This window comes from Lycium barbarum, chromosome 3 (genome assembly GCF_019175385.1).
Source record: "Lycium barbarum isolate Lr01 chromosome 3, ASM1917538v2, whole genome shotgun sequence".
Classification (NCBI taxonomy): Eukaryota; Viridiplantae; Streptophyta; class Magnoliopsida; order Solanales; family Solanaceae; genus Lycium; species Lycium barbarum.
In genome coordinates, this window is record NC_083339.1 from 124603615 (window position 1) to 124628416 (window position 24802).

The window sequence follows — 24802 nt, forward strand, 5'->3', positions numbered from 1 at the left end:
TGAAAGTTGAATGACAATGACAAATATGTTGAACACGTATAACAAAACACAAATATAACTTACCGATGGAAATACAAGGGCAAATCGACCCTTTTCTGATTTGATAAAGTTTGCAAAAAAGGAAAATAGAGGAAGAAGAACAGTGAATATCTATTTTGGTTATTTTTTATTGAAGGCTAAGTAGGCGTTTGGTCACGAAAATCAATATTTTTCACTTTATTTGGGGTTGCAATTGAAGATGAAGTTGTGTTTGGTTATAGTTTTTGCAAAGAATAGTTGATTGTTTGAATGAATTGAAAGTGAAAAAAGTAAAAATAAGTTTTTTAGTGTTTTTTAAATTCCAAATATAACTTCATAGCCAAAGTTTGATTTCTAAATAAAGTAAAAACATTTTCCGGGAAAAAGTGAAATTTTTTCATGGCCAAACGGGCCCTAATTAAAAAAAAAAAAAAAACAGACAGAAGAAAACCCTGTTAAACCCTAAACCCTGTCCCAGCTTCATACCCTCCTTCAGTGACTTGGCGCAAAATTCTTTCTTTCTTACTACACATCCTCTGATAACTTTTCATATAGCGTTACCCTGAATTCCATTTCCCAAACAAGACTAAAGACTCTACAAATGGAATTGAAGAAGAGTTACAAATGTGTGCAGTCTCTCCAGCAATTTTACACTGGCGGCCCATACGCTGTCGCTTCAGATGAATCATTTCTCGTGTGTGCGTGTGGTGACACTATCAAAATCGTTGATTTATCAAATGCTTCAATAAAATCAACGATAGAGGGTGATTCCGAAGCAGTGACAGCTCTTACTCTTAGCCCTAATAATAATTTCCTCTTTTCTGCTAGTCATAGCCGACAAATTAGGGTTTGGGACCTTTCCACATTGAAATGCCTACGCTCCTGGAAGGTAATAATCTTGAAGTTTTTAGCTTTACGTGTTTAAAATACAAGTTATTCAGTAGTGGAATGAAATGGACCTAATTTTTATGAAGTGTTTACCTAAATAGCCGTTCATCCAACAGTTTAAACTAAAAATAGCAGGCAGATATATAATATATGTGTAATATGTGGATAGCAGTGTAAAATCAATGCATACCTGCTAGGAAAAGTAAACAGTAAATTTGGTTGGCTATTTGTGTAAGGATCCCATTTTTATGAAGAATTGACCTAAATAGCTGTTCATCCAACCGTTTACACTAAAAATAGCCGGCAGATATATAATATATGTATAATACGTGGATAACCGTGTAAAATCAATGAATAATCTATGTATACCTGCTAGGAGAAAGAAAACAGTAAATTCGGTCTGCTATTTGTGTAAAGATCCAAATTTTTATAGAGGCATCATATAGCGAAGTTTTAGGATTGAGGGATGATAGTTTTTTTTTTTTTTTTTTTTTTTAAATTGGTAACTGTATTTGTTGTTGTTGTTGTTGTTGTTGTTGTTATTGTTGCAGCTTTATAGGTGGGATAAATAGCCGTTCACCCAACCGTCTAAACAAACCTCCGTCCCAAAATGAATGTCACCTTAGCAAATAAAATTGTCCCAGAATAAGTGTCACCTTAGTAATTCCAGACAAAACTTGGCAAGTGTTTCAAACTATGCCCATAGCATTAAAGAAGTAATAAATAGGGATGGTTTAGTAAACTTCACATTTTATTTATTGATTTCTTATTGGACGTGATTTTTGCCTAGGTGACACTTATTTTGGGATGGAGGGGGTATAAAATGTGGATAACCATGTAAAATCAATGTATAATCTATGTATATCTGCTAGGAAAAGTAAACAGTATATTCGGTTGGCTATTTGTGGAAGGATCCCAATTTTTATAGAGGAATCGTATAGCGACGTCAGGATTGAGAGATGATAATTTTTGTTTTTGTTGCTTTATAGGTGGGATAGATAGCAGAGTATTTGGTGTTCTTTTGAATTTGAATGTTCAAATATATGCTTTTTACAGGGGCATGAAGGACCGGTGATGGGCATGGCTTGCGATGCATCAGGTGGATTGCTGGCAACGGCTGGGGCTGACAGGAAAGTTCTCGTGTGGGACGTAGATGGAGGCTTCTGCACTCATTATTTCAAAGGTCACAAAGGGGTTGTCACCAGCATTATATTTCATCCTGACCCGAATCGGCTGCTGGTGAGATTTCGAGTGTTTTATTTACTAGCTTGCTTCTTCGTCATATTAGAGATGTCAATGAATGCCTTGTTTTTTCAGCTAACTTCGAATGGCGCAGTTGTCTATTTCCTGGTTCATTGGGCTTCCTATAGTCCAATTTGTTTTCAATGAATTTTTCGTGTTTTTCTTATAATATATTTGAGGACAGGAAGTATTTCCTGTGCTACATGCATTTGGCTACTGCTCCATATCCAATAGGGGCGTGTATAACTATCCCATATGGATGCAGGCATTTTTTCGCTAATCTTTGTGTAATTTATAGTATAACACCGATGTTACAGCTGCTAGACATGGGTACGTCAAGGAAAATGGAAGATCCACAATGAAGGATCGATTCCAAATAATATTATCCGTCACTGCAACATTCATTTTTTAAAATTATAAATTGCACAAGAAAGCTGATTCATCCTCCTAGATCTTATTTTGTGTCATTTTCTTTTAAATTTTTTAGATTTGATTTGAATGTCCATCGCGTTTCATCATCCTATGTGAATGGATGAAGAATGAGGGTTGCAAACTGTGGAGGGTCAACAACCAGTGAGAAACTAGTCAAATGGTGATAAATCCTCAAAATAAGAATGGATATACATGATTCATATAGTCGACTTCAACTGAGATTGAGGTGTTGTAGTAGTTGTTGCTGTTGTATGTAAAGCCAGTTTTGTCATGTTGCTCTATGGGTGTCTCATGTTACTGTTTCAGCTGGAAATGGTGATCCTTTAACTAGTCCATCTCAGGAGGATTTTGTTTGGTAGAGGTTTTTATGATATTTAAGCTTTCAATACTGAATAGGCAATCATCATGCAGTATGGTGACTCTTGATATAGCATGGAGAAGTGAAGGTAACTGCACTTTTGGTTAGGCCTTAGAATTCAAGGAGAAAAATAAAATAAAATGGTTGTGAAAAACCCTCTCATTTTTTTTAGCTAGTAAAATTTTTGTTTCTAACAAATTATTGCTTACTGTTGACCTTCTTTTCTATAGCTAGCCTTTTTTATGTAGTTGTTAACCGAGCGGTCTTTCGTAGAGATCATATTTTCTTGTGAGGGTCTCTACTCTTTGGTATACTGCTTGTAAATGGGCATTTATGCCCATCATTAATGAATCCTTTACCTTATAAGAACAAAGTTAGCCTTTTTTATGTAGTTATTAACCGAGTCATTGTGCTAAAATAAGCTTCTTCTAGTTATATTCTAGTCTCTGGTTTCTCTGTGTTATCTTCTCTTCTCGTTGAACTAATTGGCTCATTTAGTTTGTATTTTTCTATAGCTTTTCTCTGGTGGTGATGATGGTTCTGTAAGGGTCTGGGATCTGACGAGGAAGAAATGTCTGTCAACTCTAGAGAAACATCAATCAGCTATTACTTCCATGGCAATATCTCAAGACGGGTGGACTTTGCTTAGCGCAGGGAGAGACAAGGCATGTTCTCCTTTTACTTATCTGGTTCTCCCACTTCATATTTTAGCGGGGTAGGTTGAGAAAAACTAATTGTTACTGAGGTCATTTTACCCATCTTTTTTTTTGATTAAGCACCGGGTGTCCGAGGCTCTTTGAGCCCCGACTAATCCCGGGGGTGCACAGGCCCTCGGCAAGGAGTTTCCCGCAAGTGCACCACGGGTAATTCAGGGTTTTACCCAGTCCGATGGCCCTCAGAAATTGTTTGCACCTAGTGGGTTTCGAACTTGAGACCTTGAAAGGGAGCACCCCAAGGCTCAAGCCAATTGCCACCAGGCCAACCCCGATGGCCACCAGGTCATTTTACCCATCTTGTGGCCATTAAAGTTGAATCCAAGAATCTAAGCAGAGTAGTAGCTTGCATCACGCAATGTATAAGGCGGTATAGATGTAACTGTCCAAACAGAATTTTTTCCAATAAAAGAAAATCTTGGGTTTATTGATATTAAGTTATCAACAAAGGGAATGTCACCTTTCAGAACAGAAGGCACGAAGATACTTCTAACAATGAATTAAACTAATTTTTCCTTTTTGGTTTGGGAGGGGAGTTACTTGTGAAGGTATTCTTTATAAAATATGATCCAGAGAGAATTGTGTTGTCAATGCCCCCTATTCTGGCATGGCTGTAATTTAACCATGTTTTATCTTATCCTTGTTGATGGCCAGGTAACTTCTTTCGCTTTATCACGCTGGCACGCAAATTTTATCTATTTGCCAAAACAAGAAAATATTAAAGAATATCTTGTTATCGAGTTGTTAGATGGCCCATATACATGCTAGTGGAGACTTCTAACATGCATACTACTAATGAAATGCTTTTGTTTAAAGTCATCAGCTTGGATGTGCTTTTTTTTCTTCCAATTCTTCTTCAGACATCTTGAGTGCCAGTTAACGCACTTTCTGATACCAAGACTAATGACAGGTTGTAAATTTGTGGAATTTACATGATTATGGCTGCATGACCACCATACCAATGTTTGAGTCACTTGAAGCTGTGTGCATAATTGGTCCAGAATCTCCTTTTGCTGCATCCCTGGCTTCATCGACTAATCCACAGACAAAGAAGAGAAGTGATGTACCATCAATTAATTTCATTACTGTTGGCGAGCGAGGATTAGTACGTATATGGAGTGCTGATAGGTATTTGGCAATCACTTTAAAGTTCTAAAAAGCTCTAACATTCAATCTAGTCGAAACTTGCAAGATGCAGGAATTGAGCTCTTTAGTTGCCTTCTCAGATAGCACTTTCTCTAATCTATTGTTTTTAAGTGTTCTCCTTTTTTTGTTGATTTTACTTGCCGAAAGTAACTACAACTTGTCACTTGCCACTCACGTTATATGCTCTCTTGAAAATGATGAATTAGAAATAAGCTTTCAATGATTATGTTATCGTTTGTAAAAATTCAGTATATACTTAAACCTCCTTATAGTAGACATTTCATCCATGTGATTCCTGCATTTCTGTATGAGACCATGACAATCTAAAATAAATATTAGGTGCAAACAAGATGCATGGTTGTGGATATCTTGATATTAAACTTTTTGGGCTCTTTAATTTAATTATTCAAATTGAGGGAGATAGAAAGTGCTTTGAGATAGAGGGTTTAGAACGAGCTTCTGTAAAAGAACTTGGAATTTGTAGAAATAGAAGAGTTGTTTAGGTGATCAATTAGTTTGGCTAGATGCATTTATAAGAAATTTACTGTCCCTCCCCCTCCTCCCAAATCCCTTTTCCACTTCTGAGGGCATATGCCTTAACCACCATTGGATACAGAAATCACTCACAAATACTCATGAACGAGGCTAGTAATGAAAAGCAAACCCCGATATGCTTTAAACACATTATTCACCTAGGCTGAGCACCGGTTTAGGTACCCTTTGGGTTGATATCAATCCACTGTTCCATAATATGTGAGGGTTCTTTTTGCAGAACATATTGAAGCTGAAAATACAAGAATGTGGTAAATGTATAATTAGCTCTAGGAAAAAGTATATGATTGATCCAACAGTGAGAAGGTCAAGGATGGAAGGGTGATAATTAAGTGAAAAGTAACTAAATTAAAGGACGAAAATTAAGCAGAGTGGATATGTAGATAGCTTGTTTAATCGAGAATTGACCGAACTATCAGGCGCATGGTGAGGTTTGAACAAAACTTGTAAGTATCACTAGATAGATAATTTTATTAGTGGTTCTGTTCAAAATTTTTGCTTCAATTCCTCTAAAATGCTGTTGGCTTACTAAATCATTTAATTTGCTTGTGCAACAGAGCACTGTGCCTTTTTGAACAGAAATCCTCCAATATTACCGTAAGCTCTGACGATGAAGATTCAAAGAGAGGCTTTACTTCTGCTTTGATTTTGCCTGCAAGTCAGGAGTTACTTTGTGTTACAGCTGACCAGCAGTTTTTTCTTTATTATCCGGAGGGATCTGAAGGTAGTCTGAATCTAGTTCTTAGGAAGAGGTTTGTTGGATACAATGAAGAGATTGCAGATATGAAATTTTTGGGTGACGAGGAACAGTTCCTTGCTGTTTCGACAAGCGTAGAGCAGGTAAGTTCTGCAATGCTTTCCTAGGTGTAAATTATTGAATAAAATCTATAGAATGCGTCAGATAATGGTAAGGTTTGTGTGGCCCGTCTTGAAGTAGCTCTTCAGCATTTGACATCCTTGAATATTGTTTTTCAAAATTAACATTTTACGACGTGGGGTTTATAGAGGAGAAATTGATATTTGAATTTGGCTATCAAACCATGTTATGGTGATATCATTGAGGATTTACCGGCATTATGTTCATGAGATTTATTTGTCAATTGTTTTGCAGCAGTTATGGTTGGTTAAGGGGCCTCTAACCTTTGTTGAGCCATATTGAGGTTGTGGCTACTTTAAGAGATAAAAATGTTCCAAAATCAAATGTTACTGTTTTGCCTGCCATTTTTGGTAACAAAATTGATTTTTATTCAAAGCTTCCTTGGACTCCATTTCCAGCATATTTGCTGAACCTGTGAACATTTATCATTTATCAAAATGAACAAGTGAGAAAAGACAGTCAAAATGTTCAACTTTATAACTAGTTCTTACTATTATACACATTTTTGAAGAATATCTGAATAAGAATTGAGTAGATTCTTTCATGTTACATACAGTGTCCTAAATCGAATAGTCCAAACTGTTCTTCTTTGTCTTTTCGTTTATTTTAAAAGTCTCCTATCTGAATAGGAAGCATGCAAGTCTAGTACTCTTCTGTTTATTTTTATGTGACACAAAGATTAATATATTAACTTTTATGCTGTAATACTGGTGCCTGTATCAAAGTAATAGCTGGAATTTACTTTTGATAAAGCAGTCTTATACTTTTTGAGGTTCTAAAACATTGCATATATACAGGTGCGAGTTTATGATCTTACAACAATGTCGTGCTCTTATGTATTGGCTGGGCATACTGATGTTATTTTGTGCCTTGATACTTGTGTATCAAGTTCTGGAAGAACACTAATTGTAACAGGAAGTAAGGACAACTCTGTAAGTCTGTCCTGTCTCTTTCTGCTCTTTACACACAAATGCAGCATTTTTTTGGAACTTAGAGACTTATGCAGTATTTGATGTATGCTTTTAATCTTTATCTGCCTGGTTACCAATATCTGTACTTTGCTACGCAAGATTAGTATCAATTTCTTCTGTTATTCTGATTCTAGTGTTTCAATAGGTTAGGTTATGGGATTGCCAAAGGAAAGCTTGTGTTGGAGTTGGCATAGGTCACATGGGAGCTGTTGGTGCTGTTGTTTTTTCAAAGAAACAGCGGAATTTCTTTGTGAGTGGTAGTAGGTAAATGATTATCCCTGATCACTGTAGTGTGCATATCTGTCTTCTGCATATGTATATATAAATTTGTATTGAGAACAACATTTTAACGACCTTTTAAGGAATCAAAATTATGTGTCCTAGAAATCTAGTTTTAGCTTCAATGTTGAATTTTAGCTAACAAGCAGGAACTCATACAGGCACAATTGTAAAATCTCGGGCTTTTAGAATTAGTTGACAATAAAGTCTTTGCCATGACTGTCCTCTAGTAGAATTTTTTATAAGAATTAAAACTATCATGTTATACAAAGAATAAAGCACAAAGCACAAAAGAATACAGGTGAATGTGACTGTCTAGTCTCCTAAAACATGTTTTTGGTGGTGCCAGCCTCCATGTTGTGAAGTGGATTGATCAGATCTATGTGTCATTTGGCTCTTGAATGAGCCGATTTAACTCCTAGACGCTTTTGCGATAATTCTCTTTCTGAATTATAATGCTCAACTATTTTTATCTAGTTATGCCATTGTGATGCTTCTGCTTTCTTGATATACAAGTATGTACTACGATGAGGATACAACGCTGAATCAAGTTTGCTTACGGCTTTATTGACTTGAGTTGATATTCTTTTTTACTGGTTGAGTGCAAATGAAAATTCTTTTGTCCTGTACCTGTAAACCATATATTTTTAGCTTTTAACCGTATACGTCATCTTTTGAGGCCTCAAAATCTGTTACAAGATATTGATTGTTGAAGCAAAATCCTTGAAGTATTTCCTTAATCATATCTTCTAGAAATTATATCTTTCTTCTTTCTACATTCTTTCCAGTGACCGTACTCTAAAGGTATGGTATTTTGACGGTGTCTCTGACAACAATGAAGAAGTTCTAACTTTGAAAGCAAAAGCAGTTGTAGCTGCACATGACAAGGATATTAACTCTTTGGCGATAGCACCAGATGGCAGTTTTGTTTGCAGTGGTTCCCAGGTTTGTCACATTGAGATATATGATTAAAGCTTGGCATAGAATGATAGAAGAACTGCTGCAGGAGACATATTTGCATCTTATGCTTGTTGTATATTTTCTAAATCTTTCTTCCCTTCTTGTCATCTTACTAGGATCGCACTGCTTGCATCTGGAGACTTCCCGACCTAGTATCAGTGGTTACATTGAAAGGACATAAAAGGGGGATATGGTCTGTGGAGTTTTCCCCAGTTGATCAATGTGTGATGACAGCTTCTGGAGATAAGACGATAAAGATTTGGGCAATATCTGATGGATCATGTTTGAAAACATTTGAAGGGCATACATCAAGCGTGTTAAGAGCGTCATTTCTTACCCGTGGCGCCCAGTTTGTTTCTTGTGGTAACTTGACATTCCGGAAGCCGTTGTAGCTTTATTTTAGTGTTGATCTGTCTGTTTCTCTTCGTCTTTTTTTGCTAAATGATATGACCGTCTCTCCAGGTGGTGATGGTCTGGTGAAGTTGTGGACAGTTAATACCAATGAGTGTGTTGCAACATATGACCAGCATGAGGATAAGGTGCTCAAATTTTTATGTTATGTAATTTATATCCATTCTCTTGTAAAAGAGCATTACATTATCTCCACCCTAGAAGATCCAATTGTTCTGAATTAATGAGCTTAGACCTGCACATTTAATTCGGTTTCTGAGCTATGCTATTGTTGATATTTGTATTACAATATTTGAGTGCGTGACCAATGATTTTCTTCAACTGTCATTTGGATTTGACATTTTCTTGACAACGGAGGAGCAATGGTTTATGTCCTAGCCTGTTGATTGACGAGGTGACTCTCCAGCTAAAATTACTCGCAGTTCTAGAATGGTACTGAAATTTGAAAGACGCGGAAGAATGGGATGAGAAGCTCTGAGGAAACCTTAAGAAAGCTAATTGTCATTTCTCAAGTAGAGCTGTTTATGGACTTGGCATTTTCTAGCATTTTTATGTGCACGATGCACGAGGCTCTGAGGAAACCTTAAGAAAGCGAATTGTCATTTCTCAAGCTGTTTACGGACTTGGCATATTCTCTCATTTTTATGTGCACTATGCACGTTACTACATTAACTGCTGCATTCTGGTACCATATGTTATTAGGTCTTTGACTGTGATTGTAAAATCTCTCTGTTGGATGATTGTTGTCTATTTGACTGAATAATTTTCCCTTTACTTCTAGTGAGGACCATCTTTACAATAGGTGGGCTAAGTCTGCTAATTCAGTGGTTTACACACAGTATAGTTGACGATGCTAGTTCATTTTGTAAATTCTTGTTGGTTGCTTCTCAGATATTTGCCACACAGAGGGGATTGTTAATATCTTGTTTTCTCATTTAACTTGCTCTCCAGATTTGGGCCCTGGCTGTTGGTAAGAAAACAGAAATGCTTGCAACAGGTGGCGGTGATGCAGTGATCAATTTATGGCATGACTCAACAGCTTTAGATAAAGAGGAAGCTTTTCGTAAAGAAGTGAGTGATCATATCACCTTTCTCTTGAAATGATATTCATCGAACAACACTGTTGGGTGTTACTTGATGAAAATTAATTCCACCAAGGCATATTTTCTGTGGAAGAAATGAATTCTTTGGTAATGGGCGTCTATATGTCCCGGTAAGGTCCTAATAGCTTGATCACATTGGACTGTCTCCCAAATGTCGCGATGCTTGAAGAATGCTGATTTTGCTCTAGCTTTCTAATTGCCTCAAGGAGTACTTGCAGTTAATTTATCAGATTAACAGTATGACCTTGTCACTTTTTTCTGTCTTTAAATATTTTGAGAGCATTTGGGAACTCCCTCTATGAACAATTCAGGATACCAATGGTTTTACAGGCATGTTAATAAAAATTGCATCAGTTGACTGGGTGCTATGAGCTGGTTTTTTATTTATATTTTGTTATACGGTCTTTTTCAGATGTGGTTATGTCTGAATTACTACAGAACTTCATCTGATGATATCAATATGTTGCTTATGCAGGAGGAAGGTGTTCTAAAGGGTCAAGAGCTAGAAAATGCTTTAATAGATGCTGACTACACTAGAGCAATTCAGATTGCATTTGAGCTTCGCAAACCGCATAAACTTCTAGAGTTATTTCGTGGACTCTTCAGGTAGTCTTGACTTCTCCAGTTTTCCCCCTTTTTTCTTAGTGATGGCTCTACTTTTTTGTTCCTCTTGTGGTTGTTGATGGTGCAAATGCTGTTGTGCCATGACTTTTATCTAACATCTAAGCTCTTTCCCAGGAAGAGAGATGAAGGGGATCAGATAGGAAAAGCACTAAAGGCTCTTGCTAAGGAAGAGTTTCGCTTGCTTTTGGAATATGTCCGGGAATGGAACACGAAGCCAAAGAATTGTCATGTTGCACATTTTGTTCTTTCCTGGGCATTCCGTATTCTCCCATCTACCGAGTTTGTTGAGGTACCATTATGTTTTCCCTAAATACTGCGTAGAAAATTTGGTCATAATCTTAGAAATAAAAAGTATTAAAATGCTTAGTAGGTTCATTGATACATAGTCCAGAAGATTTGACATACAAGCAAAGTTCACTAACTGGCCAGTGAGACCTTAAATATTTCTCTGTTGCTTCCAGAGGCCTTCAAATTGTTATCATATCTCACATGCTATACTCTCTATCAAGAAAAAGTGATTTCATATACTCATTCCGTTTCATATTAAGAGTCTTAGTTTGACTGGGCACGAAGTTTAAAAAAGTAAAGAAGACTTTTGATCTTGTCTTAAACTAAGGATATGTATAATGTACCAGAATGCCCTTTAATCTTGTGGTATTAAACTTGCCATGTGGGATGTTGGAATTAAAGAATTGTCAAATTAGGAAAGAGGCTTTCTCTTTGAAACAGATCAAAAAGGAAAGTAATACAAACAAATTGAAATGGAGGGAGTATTAGCTTGGTATATTGGTCTTTTCAGTGATTTGAGTATTTTCCTTGTAGCAAGAAAGTCCATTTAGTTGATTTGCTGCTTCATTTGACATACATTAGACCTTAGAATGTCTAGCATCAGTCTGTTGGTGCTACTCTAAAATGCCAAGCTGTGCTGTGCTCTAGGCACTGCTTGTAGCCATTTTGCTCTATTTGAAACTAGTATTACTTACCTAATTCTTTCCTTAGAGATCTTACCCTTTTCCTCTTCATTCATTTTATATAGATAAGGGGCATTGTGGAACTTCTTGAAGGTCTTATTCCTTATACTCAGAGGCATTTTAATAGACTAGATAGGTTAGAAAGAAGCACATTCATGTTGGACTATACTTTAACTAGAATGTTGGTTATTGAGCCAGAAGGTAATGAGGGAAAATTGGAGGACAAGGATCCCAAACTATCTAACGCTGCAGATAGCGAGCAGTTAAGTGATATTGCTTCAACGGAGCAAGAGCAGCACCATAAAGAACTGAAAGAAAAGAGAGCTTCAAAAAAGCGGAAAAACAAATCGAAAGACATCTCTAGTAAGAAGGTGAAGGGGGTGTAACTTACACGTTTGATTCGGTTGTAGCTTGAGTGGCGTAAGATGTTGCAGTTCCTATCAATTGAGTGAGCTTGGTGTTGCTGATCTTCATTGGAATTGCACCAAAAAATTTTGTTTAATAGCCGTGGAATACATCAGTAAACTTTAACTACTGTAAAGATTTTGGGTTGCAAAGGAAATTTTGGAGGGGGAAAAGTGCGCCCCCCCCCCCCCCCCCCCCCACACACACACACACACACAACCCCCCAATCCCTCAGCTTTTCTGTATTACAAGGTGTAATTTTTATTGATATTTCAATTTTAATCAAGTTTCCAATTTTTAATATTATCTTAAGAGTACCTTCTCAAAAAAATATTATCTTAAGAGTGTACTCTGTTCTATTAACATTGAATTTGTTACTCTAAATGAGCCTCATTAGGCCCATCAGTTTTATTCCATTCTGATGGGCACAATATCTGCATAATTGTGATTGCTGGTAGATTCTTCCATGCACACTGACTGAAATTATGTCCTGAATGTGGATCTCAATAGTTAAAAGTCAAACATCCATTTGCTAAAAAGGTAGGATCTGAATTTTCTTACTGCATGTGATAATTTTAATGTCTCATGTAGTTCCTTTACGTTGTGTCAAATAGAATCTTCTTAAGTTTCTGCTCTAATTATCAACGTGAACGCTGAAAAAAAAAGAGATTTTATCTGTAGTTTGAAGGGACCTCCAAAGGTTTGAATTGTTGATTTCGATGGTTGAGCGCTAAATGTGGATCTCATCATATGCTTATATTATCTGCAGTTGCTCTTTACGAAAAATTGCGGAGTTAAAAGGTTACAGAAAGATCCTAAACTGGATATATTTTCCTCTTAGCGCAAATCCCAGATCTATAAAACGACTAAAGGCATTTAGCTGACGATGTAATTGATTTTACCTTATTAGTGGACACTAATTTGTTATAGCAGGTTAGTTTCTTTAATATCAACTAAGATTTATTATTGGGATTTTGATTACAGAGTAAAAAATTTATTACACTGTTAGTGGCTAATAGTTAAAACGGAAAAGGGCCAAAATTACCCCTGAACTTTGAAAAATAGTTTATCCATACCCTTCGTTATACTTTAGGGCCAATTATACCCTTACAGTTATACTATGGGGTCAATTATACCCTTCTGTCTAACTGTTGCCACGTGGCATCATCCTAACCCTTCAAAATTATTTTACCCTCAAATAATTTTTTACTCACTAAAATAACTCAATCCGATCCGAATTTTTTTTTTTCAGCAAAAATAATACGGATAATTTTTATATTTTTTTCTGGAAAAATTATCCGTATTATTTTTGCTGAAAAAAAAAAATCGGGTCGGATTGAGTTATTTTAGTGAGTAAAAAATTATTTGAGGGTAAAATAATTTTGAAGGGCTGAGATGATGCCACGTGACAACAGTTAGACAGAAGGGTATAATTGACCCCATAGTATAACTGTAAGGGTATAATTGGCCCTAAAGTATAACGAAGGGTATGGATAAACTATTTTTCAAAGTTCAGGGGTAATTTTGACCCTTTTCCGTAGTTAAAATATAGTGAGACCTAATCTTTGAGGGTAGTGAGACCTAATCTTTGAGGGTATTCAAATTGACCTGTTAAAAATAGTTTATAAGCTAAACGCTAAAAGTCATAAGTTGGGAATAAAAATAATTTGTTTTTAGCTTATTTTTCTAAAATTTTTTGCCTAAAAATAAATGTTTAAAAATAATTTTTATCTTTCTCAAATACCATAAAAAAGCAAAAACCTTTTAAGTCAATCCAAACACCCTTTTATCTTTTTTCTCCGTTCCCTTTTCTTTGGCTTTCCCGACTGTGAAAAGCCGTAAAGTCTCTTTGCGTGAGGCATGTTCTCAGCTTTATTATACTTTGGAGAGTCGTGCACATTCTCTACCTGAATATGGACTATTAAAAAAAAGGTGGAAAGATCAAATACATGTATGTTATGAGTATTATTTTAGGAGCAAAAATACCATTTCTTTACGGGTGTGTTTGGTAGGCAAGGAAAGGAAAGGAATGAAAAAATGAGAGACTTTCTTACTTATTTTTTGATGTTTGGTAAGTTAAAGAAACTGATAGGCTTATCTAGTACGAAATTGATCACTTTAAATAGGTACATTGCTCCGGCCCAGAAAACGAGTCATTCGCACAAATGCCTTATTTTGGGGGTGGTCTTTCATTTTTGCCCCTCAAATTGCTGGTCTTTAATTTTTGCTCTTCGGCACTTTAAGTGTCCGAAAATACCACTGAGATTCTGGGTTCGAATACCAGCATAGTGTAAAAACAAAAAATCACAATGCAGAATTTCATAGCAAATTATGCTTACTCGGGCAGAAATCTAGTATAGTAAAAAAAGAAAAATTCGTAAGGCAAGATTTCATATCAAACTATGTCTATTTGGGGTAAAGTTATGTCTTAAGGTATAGTTCTCTAGAAATTAAGTCTTTTTTTTTTGCGCGGATTGTCCTTCATTTGGGGTGGTCTTTAATTTTTGCCCTTCAAATTGGTGGTCTTTAAGTTTTGCCCTTCGCCTAATATCCCGTGGTTGTGGGTTGGAACCCCACCTCAGTAAAAAAAAATAAAAATTGCAAGGCAGAATTTTGTAAATCTAGCCATGCAAGACAGAATTTGCATGGGCTGAAATTCTGCCTGTGCCCATGCAAATTCTGCCTCAAGGATAAAATTTAAAGACCACCATTTTGAGGGGTAAAAATTAAAGACCACCCCCAGCGAAGGACATTCCTGCAAATTGCTTACGGCCCAAATTCTGCCTTGAAATTTTATTTTATTTTTAGTGAGCTGGGGTTCGAACCTACAACGTCGGGTATTAGGCGAAGGGCAAAACTTAAAGACCACCAATTTGAAGGGGAAAAATTAAAAACCACGCCAAATGAAGAGCAATCCGTGCAAAAAAATAATAATAAAAAAAAATTAAGTTATCCTACAGAACTATGCCTTGAGGCATAGTTTCTATATAAAAGTTATGCCTTGAGGCATAGTTTCTATATAGAAGTTATGTCTTGAAGCATAACTTTACCCGTTGTCCGACATAGTTCTGTAGGATTCCACAGAAGTTAGGCCTTAAGACATAACTTTTGCCCGAATAGACGCTACGAAATTATGCCTTGCGAAATTATTATTTTCTTGCCTCTGCGGAGTTCGAACCCGAATATTTGGTTTCATAGACCAGTGAATAAGGATACTTTGACCCACAAATTTTGTTAAATGAGAAGTAGGGACAGAAATTAAAGACCAGTACATATGAAGGCAGTCCGTACAATTTTTTTGCCAGAAAACAATTATTCCAGTAGGGGCTACATGAGCCCCTAGTAGTTTACCGGATAAAATGATAAGCCAGGCATTCTCGGCCCAACAATTGGTTTGCCAGGGGCGAATAAAAGCTCGGCGAACAATCATTCTTTACTTCCAAGATCAATCAATCGGTAGTCCTCCAATTTCTTCTCGAATGTTTGTAAGAAATAGTTTATTGTGCCAAGAACATTTATATAATCTAGGTAAATATTATGGGATGAGGATGAAGGTGGCGGGGATCAGGGTTATGGGCGTTTGGATGGTGGAGATGAGACAATGATCTTGGAATGTTGCTTATGAAATTTGTTTTTCTTACTCTAGGGAAGTCATTTTTCCTTTTTCCCTGATAAAATGTACTAATCAAATATTGAAAAATTCTACAATGTTTTCCACAAAATATTTTCCTCCGTGCCAAACACCTCATATGTCATAATTTTATGTTGGGAGACTAGAAAAAACTCTCATATAAATGACGTTTCTATTCACCACAATAAAGTTTGGGACCAGTGTTGAGAATCTCAGAAAACACAATTTACACGAGTGATGAACAAGAATAAGTCTCTGTGTAGTTGCCAAGGGTGGCCAGCATTAATCCACAACCATATCCTAGTTCAAATTTTAATAACTATTTACAACTTTGACATATTTAAAACAGGCTTTTTGACTAAATTTATATTTTTATCCCAAGTTTATGCCAGCTCGCATAGTCCTTGAGATCATTCAATAGTGCCACAAAATTAAAGAGGCCGGACAACAACACTCAATTAATTTTTTGAGAAATCCACAAGTTGTAATGTTCGTTTTGACTAAAATGCCAACCGCATTTAAAGTTTTGCGTATGAACAGCAAAGACTTCAAAATTCTGAATTCTGAATTTAGCATTGAGGAATTCTGATCCACATGATAAAAAAAGGACCCCAGCTTATTTCCCATTTCTCAGTGTGTCTTTCTGTCTTCTGCTCATTGACAGTTAGCTAGGTTCTTGAAGAACCCACAAAAAGTGAAAGAATTTAATACAGATTTATAACCGCTCTGGCCGAACTTTCAAAAAATGTTTATTTTGAATAGCGTTTATCAAAAAAAAAAAAAAAAATTTAAATAGTAACAATTTGTGTGTGACTAATCAATTTGAAAAACGCTTCTGCCAATATTATAAACAGTAATTTGTGATTGACTAAGATTTCAAAAGTGCTTCTAGAAAAAAGCTAGTATTATTTCTTAGCTTGTGCTACTATTAAAAAACACTTATTTTCCTCCAAAAACTTAGCCAAATACCTGAATTTTCTAAAATAAACACTTTTGGCTCTCCTCAATCTTGGCCTTACAGTATTTATTAAAGAACCTTTTATTTCTCTAAGTGGTTTGGTATAGGCTGTAGCTAACTACTTGTATTTGTTTGCCAACCATCTACTTAACCACACACTCTTTTAATGTTCTTCTCCTTTTCTTCTTTAAATAGCATCACTTTTTCTTATCCTACTTGCATAACTTGTGCTTCTTGTTTTTGCCCAGCTGAACTAGTCCTCTTCATTAGTTAGCATTTTAAAGGAGCAAAGTGGTAGCTCAAATTCTCATTCTCAGTTGATTCTCTCTGTTAGTCATGACTATTGCACAGGACTTATATGATGAGCAGGATTCAGTGTTTTGTTCAAAGAGAGTTTGTGTAATGGATGCTGCTGGCCACGTTGGATCCGCACTTGTCCATCGTCTCTTGCTCAGAGGTTACACTGTACACGCCGCTTTTCAAAACCATGGTTCGTTTTTCTTGTCTTAATACTAATAAGATATAGCAGCTTTGAAGTTGTATGCACTAACAGTTTAAAGAATGTTTATACTGCCTGTGTGATTTAATCGGCTATAGCAGGTCATTACTCTATTTTTTAATGTTATTGTATCTGACTCGTTATGAAGAATTATCTAGTTTTATAGATAAATTTAACCTCACGCTGTACATTGGGAAATTGAGCAATGAGGTTCACTTAAAATAAACCCAGGACCTATGTTGTCCGGACCTCCAAAAATGTTGATGCCCCGTGTTGGATCCTCCTAAAATGCATAGCTTTTGGAGAATTCACTACATAGCCTATGACTATTGAATCAGTAGAAACAACTGTGGTTTTTGCTCATACTTGGTCTTAATTAGTAGGCCTTTATTTCGTAGCTTAAGGTCTACCACAGTACGACCCTGTATATTTAAAATTTTTGAAAAGGTTATAAATTATATTGAAGTAGAATAGGACACCACACAAAATAGGTGTAGGCGTTTTCAATTTAAGTTGAGACCCTTATTTTATTTTCTTGGATGGGATGAGCTGTGTGATTGGAGAGAGAAAGGTAAACAAAGAAAAAAGCTGTCAATGGTAGTTGAGGGTGGAGAGCAAACTATTAGGCAAACTATTTTCCTTGTCAATTTTTGTACCATCATTGTTGTCAATTCTTGATTGCATACTTTATGATGTTATTGGTGGTAATATTTGTGATCTTTCTTCTTTTTCTAAACCTGTCCAAGACAATCTGACCTGTTGAAAGTTTATAAGCTGAATCTTTAAGTTGAAAAAATAATCCTAAAATTTTGATGGTACAGATGAAATGCAACGTTTTAAGAGAAAATATGGTTGTGGCAATGTGGATGATAGCAAAAGCAAGAAGTTGATATGTTTCCATGCTGATCCCTTGGATTATCACAGCATAGTTGATGCTCTAAAAGACTGCTGTGGTTTGTTTTACTCATTCGAGACCCCCTCTGACTATCCTACCTATGACGTGAGTAATTCAACCACCTGCTTGATTTTTTTATGTTTTATTTTTGGTTTTCCACCCAGTGTTCATACCTGCTTTGTGGCCCGACTAATCTAGGCCGGGAAGTACCATTTTTGGGGGTAAAACACTCGCCACCAAAGGCTACTCCATTCACAAGGCTCGAAGTCGAGACCTCTGGTTAAGGATGAAGGAGTAGTTATCACTCCACCAATCCTTGGTAGTCCACAACTTGCTTGATTGCCATCATTGTAATCGGAACAATATCTGTTATACAATTATTCTTCATCTAGAAATATAGTGAAATAAAACATGAACTGGTAAGCTCCCAAGCAAAGGGAGGATCCAGGATTCTAATCGCGTGCTTGTGAAGAGCCATCAACTCATAGGGAATGACTTATTTTCCCCATAATTTTACTCCATAGTCCATCCGTTGTCTGGCCGTTTGATTTCGGCTTCTGATTTTCATGTGTGGCATTTTCACAGAAGCTTCTCTAAATTGAAGTCAATGAGTAAAGTATCAAGAGTTGTTCATTAACTAAGTCTTTGGATTATATTGCAGGAATTAATGGGAGAAATGGAGGTGAGAGCAGCTCACAATGTGATGGAAGCGTGTGCACAAACAGACACCTTAAACAAGGTAGTTTTTACATCCTCTGCAACAGCTGTGTTATGGGGCTCAAGGAAGAGAGAACAACATGACTCTTCTATGGCTTCCCACTCTCATTCTTACGTCGATGAAAGAGACTGGACCGACATCAACTTATGCAAAAAATATAAGGTAATTACCTACTCAATCCTCCACAATTCGGCAACAACAAGAAACAAGCTATGAAATAACCAAGTTGATTAGCATCAAGGGTTGAAACTGATTGAATAGAAACACTAAAGGTGATAATTGAAAAAAGATGGATAGCACAAGTGGAATGGAGAGGGTAGTAAGAGTTTCGTTTTAAGAAGGGTACTTCAGAGATTGCACAAAATGTTAGGGGTAAAATAGTTTAAAAGCTTGGTCAAGCAAAAATGCTTATAAGTTGAAAAGTCATAAGTTGAGATTGACCAACTTGTGACTTTTGGTTGATTTTGGCATGCATACTTGATTTATAGGTAATTTTTAATGTTCACCAAACACATAAATAAGCTAAAGTATAAGCTTACACAAATAGCCCCGAAATCTAACATGAATTCGGCATGACAGTTGTGGCACGGGCTATCAAAGACGCAAGCGGAGAAAGCAGCATGGGCATTGGCAATGGACAGAGAAGTGAGCATGGTGTCTATAAATGGAGGATTATTAATTCATCCAGACCTCAATATAAGAGAACCTTACTTGAAGGGAGCAGCTGAAATGTATGTAGATGGTGTGTTTGTTGCAGTGGACCTCAAGTTCTTGGTAGATGCCCATTTGTGTGTGTTTGAGGATGTTTCGTCTTACGGACGATACTTATGCTTCAATAGAGTCATAAACTCCAGTAAAGATGCTACCACACTAGCCAATATGCTCTTGCCTACTTCAGCTTCATCAGAAACACAAAGGTAAATTCTATAATCTTTATATTGTTCATTGTTGGCCTCCCTCGGTTTCGTTCTACTCTGGGCTTATCATTTACGTGTGAACTGCAGTTTGGAGGACGATATTGTATACGAGCAAAGGATTAGTAACAAGAAATTAAACAAGCTGATGTTGGGATTTGAATCATTTGATACTGAATTGGAAGTCCAAGTCAATTGATTGATGCCACAAACTATTCAAATTTGTTATAAACTATTCTTTTGTTTTTTTGGCTGAAAATTTTTGTTACACATTCCACTTACAAGAAAGTTGCATATAAAGAAAGCATAACAGAAATGTTAAATGACCAACAGAAGCATTTTGCATAGAGCCAAGCCTTGATATATGTAACAATAGCTAGTAGTACCTTTTCACTTGCAAATTATTACTATAGAGTGAAATCAATGAGAATGGATGCTTTGTCCTAAATGTCAATTTTTTATTACCTTTTCACTTACTACTAAACATTGCTCGATTGTATGCCTCTGTAGTGTGACATCGCTAAGTTGATATTTAGCTAAAAGCATCACACTCAATCTGATTTTGAGTATCTTTTGCGGATTAGGACAATTCAAATAATCAACCAGACAAGAATTATGTCTCACCTAATATTAAATTATGTCTTACCTAATATTAAAGGCGAATCTAAAATTTTAAAGACCGATAATATGTGGCATATTTGGTGGTTCAATCTATTATGAGTTAATAATTCAGTTCCATATACTTAAATTTTTGGTTTATAAATATCCCGAGAAATTAGTTTGATTCAAATAATCTGTTTCTCATTCATTTTCACTAGGGAAAAAAAATGGAAAAGAAAATGCCAAAAAACTAACCTATTTCAATTAGATAAGTTGGTGATAAAGACAATGTTAAAATATTTTTTCTTTGATTAAATAATTTACTTTTGTAATAATTTCATTTTATGAGATTAAAATTTCTTAATGTAAGTATTCAATTACATAAACATTAAGAAATTAGTTACAAATACCCAAAAGCAAATTATCAAGTTACCATAACTTTAGAGCTTAATCAAATTTTAAGCAAATAAATGCACATATGGCATTTACATTAACTAGCTCAAAGGCTAAATATGGCATTTAAACATGAGTTTAACTTCAATATCCACTCACCTAAAGATAACTTTTTTTTTTTTTTTTTACTCTTTTTGTTGTGATTCAAAATATGGTACTGCCCCAATCTTCTAATCGTTTCTTCAGTCTTAAGTTTCTGATAAGATTGTAACAAGTTTGCTGAATTGAGCAAGTGCCTCCACAATCTTGATAAATAATGAAGGGTAGTATTGTCAATTTGATTTGGTGCAATTAGCGGGATAACTATGTTATAACTGTTAGGTATGATTTCCTAGATATACTAAATTAGGACCATAATTACCATAACTAATAATATTATTTTATTTTCAAAACATAGCCAGCGAAAAGTAGTAGTATCATAGGAATAGGAAGAAATTGCACGTTTTTCCCTTCAAATGGGTTGGTCTTTAATTTTTTCCGTTTAGGATTCGAACTCATGCCTAGCGGGGCATAAGTTCTTTAACGGCAATAGTCATGTGGCACGTAACTTGTGAGATATTATAATGCGAAAATGTAAACTTATGTCCCGCAGAAAAGTTATTTATTATAAGAAGCAAAAATTAAAGTAAAATTTACTTGACATAGCTTACATTATTACCTATTTATGGAACATAACTAAACTTTACAAAAATTATATTTAGTAGCTAAAATATAACATATTTACTTTCTATAGCTATCACTTTTTTACCACTCATCTGATAACTTTCCACATCCCTAAATTTAAGCAAAAAAAAACGTCCATCTCTCCTATCCCCCTAAATACACGCCATTATGCCCAATATCCCTTAATTTCCTCCAATTTCAAATCAGTTTTACAATAGTTTAACTTCCTTGTTTATCTCTAATTAACTACTCATTAATTTCACTCATAATTCAAATCTAATTCCCAAAAAAGGTAAGATTCTATACTGATTTTTACGTTTCACTGTGTATTTAACCTATATTTTCGTTTTTTTTTTTGTTACTTCCCGAATTTTCAATTCCTAATGTTTTGGATTGATATTTTAATAGTTGTTTTTTCATATATATTTTGGCTATATTTTAATTGTATTTTGATTTTTATGTTCAATATTACTTATTCTGGTTTCTGTTGACTATATTTAAGATATATTTTTCATATATTTTGACTATATTTAGAAAAATTTCAGAAAAAAAAAAAAAAAAAAAAGCTGCAGTGAAAACGTTGTTACTATGACTATATTTTAATTGTATTTTGATTATTATGTTCAATATTACTTATTCTGGTTTCTGTTGACTATATTTCAGATATATTTTGACTATATTTTTCAAAATTTCAAAAAAATCAAAAAAAATAAAAAAGTTGCAGTGAAAACGTTGTTACCTCAATTATGAACTCAACTTGAATTCAATATTTAAACAGATGGATTCAAGTATATATTCGTCGTTTAAAACGAGCTCTGTTCACTAGTTTGATATTGTTATTTTTTAAAGTTTTTTGATGAACTAGTTTTTGATTTTTTTTTTTTTTGGTTAAAATATGAATGTACTTTTTGAATTCATTTTTTTTTTTTTTGAATTTGTTAGATGTTTGAATGCGATATGAGATTAGATATGGAATGAGAGGATATTTGCGCGAATCAGGGAATATTAAAAATTGATTTTAATTTAAATTGGAATAGATTTTGTTTCCATAAATATAACACTTTCAGTTTTCTCAGCGTGTGTATTTTCGTTATATTCATCCTATATTTAAGTCGATGCGTCTACTAGCTAAATATAGATCCTCCAGCTACGAATTGCAAATGTAGAACATGTAGTTATAGGTTGTTAGAAGGAGCTAAAATGTAGCTGTTTGTGAAAATTTTATAAAATTAAAGACCAGCACAAAATAGGGACATAAGTGCCAATGACCCATCCCTGGACTCCAATAAAACATTTTTGCGTGGATTGTCCTTCTTTTGGGATGGTCTTTAATTTTTGTCCCTCAAATTGCTGGTCTTTAATTTTTTTCCTTTAGCTTAAAAAGGTGGCAGAAAATACCCCGAGGTTCTGGGTTCGAACTCCCGCTCAGTCAAAAGAAAAAATTCGCAAGCAAGACTTTGTCTTAAAGCATAACTAAAAGTCTGCCGTCTCCGGCATAGGTTTTATGTAACTTTGCCCGAATAGGCATAGATGGGTTTCGAACCCAAAACCTCGGAATATTTTTAACAACTTTTTTAAGTGAAGGACAAAAATTAAAGACTAGCAATTTTTTTTGAGGGACTAAATTAAAGACCCGTCCGTATAAAGGCCAATCGTGCAAATTGCCTCAAATAAAAAAAAAGGCAGCCCATTATAGTTGAGTCCATATATAGCTGGGTTTGTTCAGATGAAAAAACGACTTACAAAAAGGAGTCCAGGCCCGTACCCTAACTGAAAACTGAATTTGCTATTCTCCCACATCATCTAGAGAAAGAAGCTTTGCTGCGTTTATATAACGGAACATGACACCCTCGTATGTCCCTTCGGGGACATCCGATAAAATTAGAACGATACAGAGAAGATTAGCATGGCCCCTGCGCAAGGATGACACGCACAAATCGAGAAATGGTCCAAATTTTTTTTGCTGAATCGCCATTTTTGCAGCTCCATCGGGTTTTCTCCATTTGAGAGCTGTATTTTCTTTGGTTTTGCTTTTTTCCTCCCACAGTCCTGTGACTTGGTTAAAGCTTCTTGCTTTGATAATATTTCATTGAAGTGTCATGAGAGGTTAGTTCCTATAGTGGATTGTGGAGATTCAACTGAGCTTATTGTTTGTTTCGCTATTTTCGACTTTGTAATAGTAAGAAAATTATCTTTTTAGATTATATGTCAGTTTACAGGTCAAAGGCCATCTGAAATGGGTAAATGAGTATTGCGTTGATATTATTCAACATTTTATGAGAAGAAAGTGTTAATTTTTGGAAGCAGATTTGTGCATTTGGAAATTAACTAATGAAGGATAACTTCTGTTTATAGTTTCTCCTCCTTATGTAAATTGGGTTAATTGCTTCGAAATGGGCAAGAGGAAGTGAATGCAAAGGGCAAATTAGTATGTCGATATAATTTCCATTTTTGACCCTTTACAAGTTTTTTTTTAATTTTATGACTTTTTTATAAGAAATCTTCATTTTTTACACATAAGAGGTCTGAAAAAGATATTTTCTTCTATTCCAATTGTAAAAAACCAAGAGATCTTATTTCCTGGCTAGGATTTGAAGGATCCTCAGAAAAACTATTTTATTGGACGATCTGATACAGATGTGGCAACTATTTTCAGAGCGGGCAACATAGCATGATCGCATATGGTTCTTTAAACTCTACTAGAAGTGACTGTTCGTCACCGTTTTCAGCAATTTTCGTCATTTGAGCCAAAAGAATTAATAAAAATAAAAATATCTCTTTTACTTTGCCGGTATTATAGGTAAATATCATTATGTTATGGATGTCTATCTTATCATAGATAAACACCATTATGTCTATCTCTAGGAGAGAAATTAGGCTTAGTTTTTCCTCATAAATAGAGAGGTCCCTCCATTATAAATCATCCCTCAAGAGAAATAAAGAATCTCCTCTCTTCTTTACAATATTTTTCTTCTTGCTTTATTAATTATAACACGTTATCAGCACGAGGCTCAATGATTAAAGGTAAGAATATCATTCGCGAAGTTGTTTGAGGAGAAAGTTTGAATGGGTACGTAATTCTCCATATCTCACATTCAAGATATATATGAAATACTTTCAGTACTGTTCATAATTAGTACACTAATACGTGAGAAGTCCTTTATCTTGAAAGATGTATCAAATTTCTCTCACTGTGAAAGTTATTATTGCAATATTATTATTTGTCTTTTGGCAGTGAAATAAATGTTCATTATAAAAGTAGTAATTTTACTTAGAAAAGTGGAAGTGCTTTCTGTCTAACAACCATATGGTAACATCCACGAAGTCTTCTGATGACTTAATTATTCACGCATATACTCATTAAGAATAATTATGTTATAGTATATGTCTGTTAGTGATCTATAATGGCTTGCATGTTACTCCTTATAAAGATTGGTATGTATTTACTTTGAATTTGACTTACGCATAACGCATATGGATGAAAAGCGTATCCTGACCAGAGTAAGATTTTTTTTTTTCTA

The 24802-nt window shown here is 35.1% G+C and overlaps 2 protein-coding genes and 1 non-coding gene across 3 annotated transcripts; all 3 read left to right on the forward strand.

The window, feature by feature from the left end:
• The first annotated feature begins 467 nt into the window (after positions 1-467).
• Positions 468-12262, forward strand: LOC132632257 (protein TORMOZ EMBRYO DEFECTIVE). The gene is made up of 14 exons (XM_060348115.1): positions 468-907; positions 1963-2145; positions 3454-3603; positions 4562-4779; positions 5907-6189; positions 7024-7158; positions 7343-7461; positions 8265-8421; positions 8553-8799; positions 8899-8975; positions 9799-9918; positions 10426-10556; positions 10689-10863; positions 11611-12262. The coding sequence occupies exons 1-14, from the start codon at positions 620-622 to the stop codon at positions 11929-11931; spliced, it is 2604 nt and encodes an 867-aa protein (XP_060204098.1). The 5' UTR covers positions 468-619; the 3' UTR covers positions 11932-12262.
• Positions 12263-16667: 4405 nt separating this feature from the next.
• Positions 16668-20013, forward strand: LOC132632258 (cinnamoyl-CoA reductase-like SNL6). The gene is made up of 5 exons (XM_060348116.1): positions 16668-17029; positions 17860-18038; positions 18595-18813; positions 19231-19568; positions 19656-20013. The coding sequence occupies exons 1-5, from the start codon at positions 16876-16878 to the stop codon at positions 19762-19764; spliced, it is 999 nt and encodes a 332-aa protein (XP_060204099.1). The 5' UTR covers positions 16668-16875; the 3' UTR covers positions 19765-20013.
• A 3124-nt stretch (positions 20014-23137) lies between these two features.
• On the forward strand, positions 23138-23240 carry LOC132634583 (U6 spliceosomal RNA). Its single transcript, XR_009580283.1, has one exon. It is a non-coding gene; the product is annotated as a U6 spliceosomal RNA (small nuclear RNA).
• Positions 23241-24802: the final 1562 nt, after the last annotated feature.

Bases quoted from the DNA above. Each gene is read 5' to 3' on its own strand.
- LOC132632257 (XM_060348115.1), top strand. From the start codon at position 620: ATGGAATTGAAGAAGAGTTACAAATGTGTGCAGTCTCTCCAGCAATTT. The intron at 908-1,962 runs GTAATAATCTTG...TGCTTTTTACAG, and splicing joins AATGCCTACGCTCCTGGAAG to GGGCATGAAGGACCGGTGAT. The intron at 10,864-11,610 runs GTACCATTATGT...CATTTTATATAG, and splicing joins CATCTACCGAGTTTGTTGAG to ATAAGGGGCATTGTGGAACT.
- LOC132632258 (XM_060348116.1), top strand. From the start codon at position 16,876: ATGACTATTGCACAGGACTTATATGATGAGCAGGATTCAGTGTTTTGT. The intron at 17,030-17,859 runs GTTCGTTTTTCT...TTGATGGTACAG, and splicing joins CGCCGCTTTTCAAAACCATG to ATGAAATGCAACGTTTTAAG. The intron at 19,569-19,655 runs GTAAATTCTATA...TGTGAACTGCAG, and splicing joins GCTTCATCAGAAACACAAAG to TTTGGAGGACGATATTGTAT.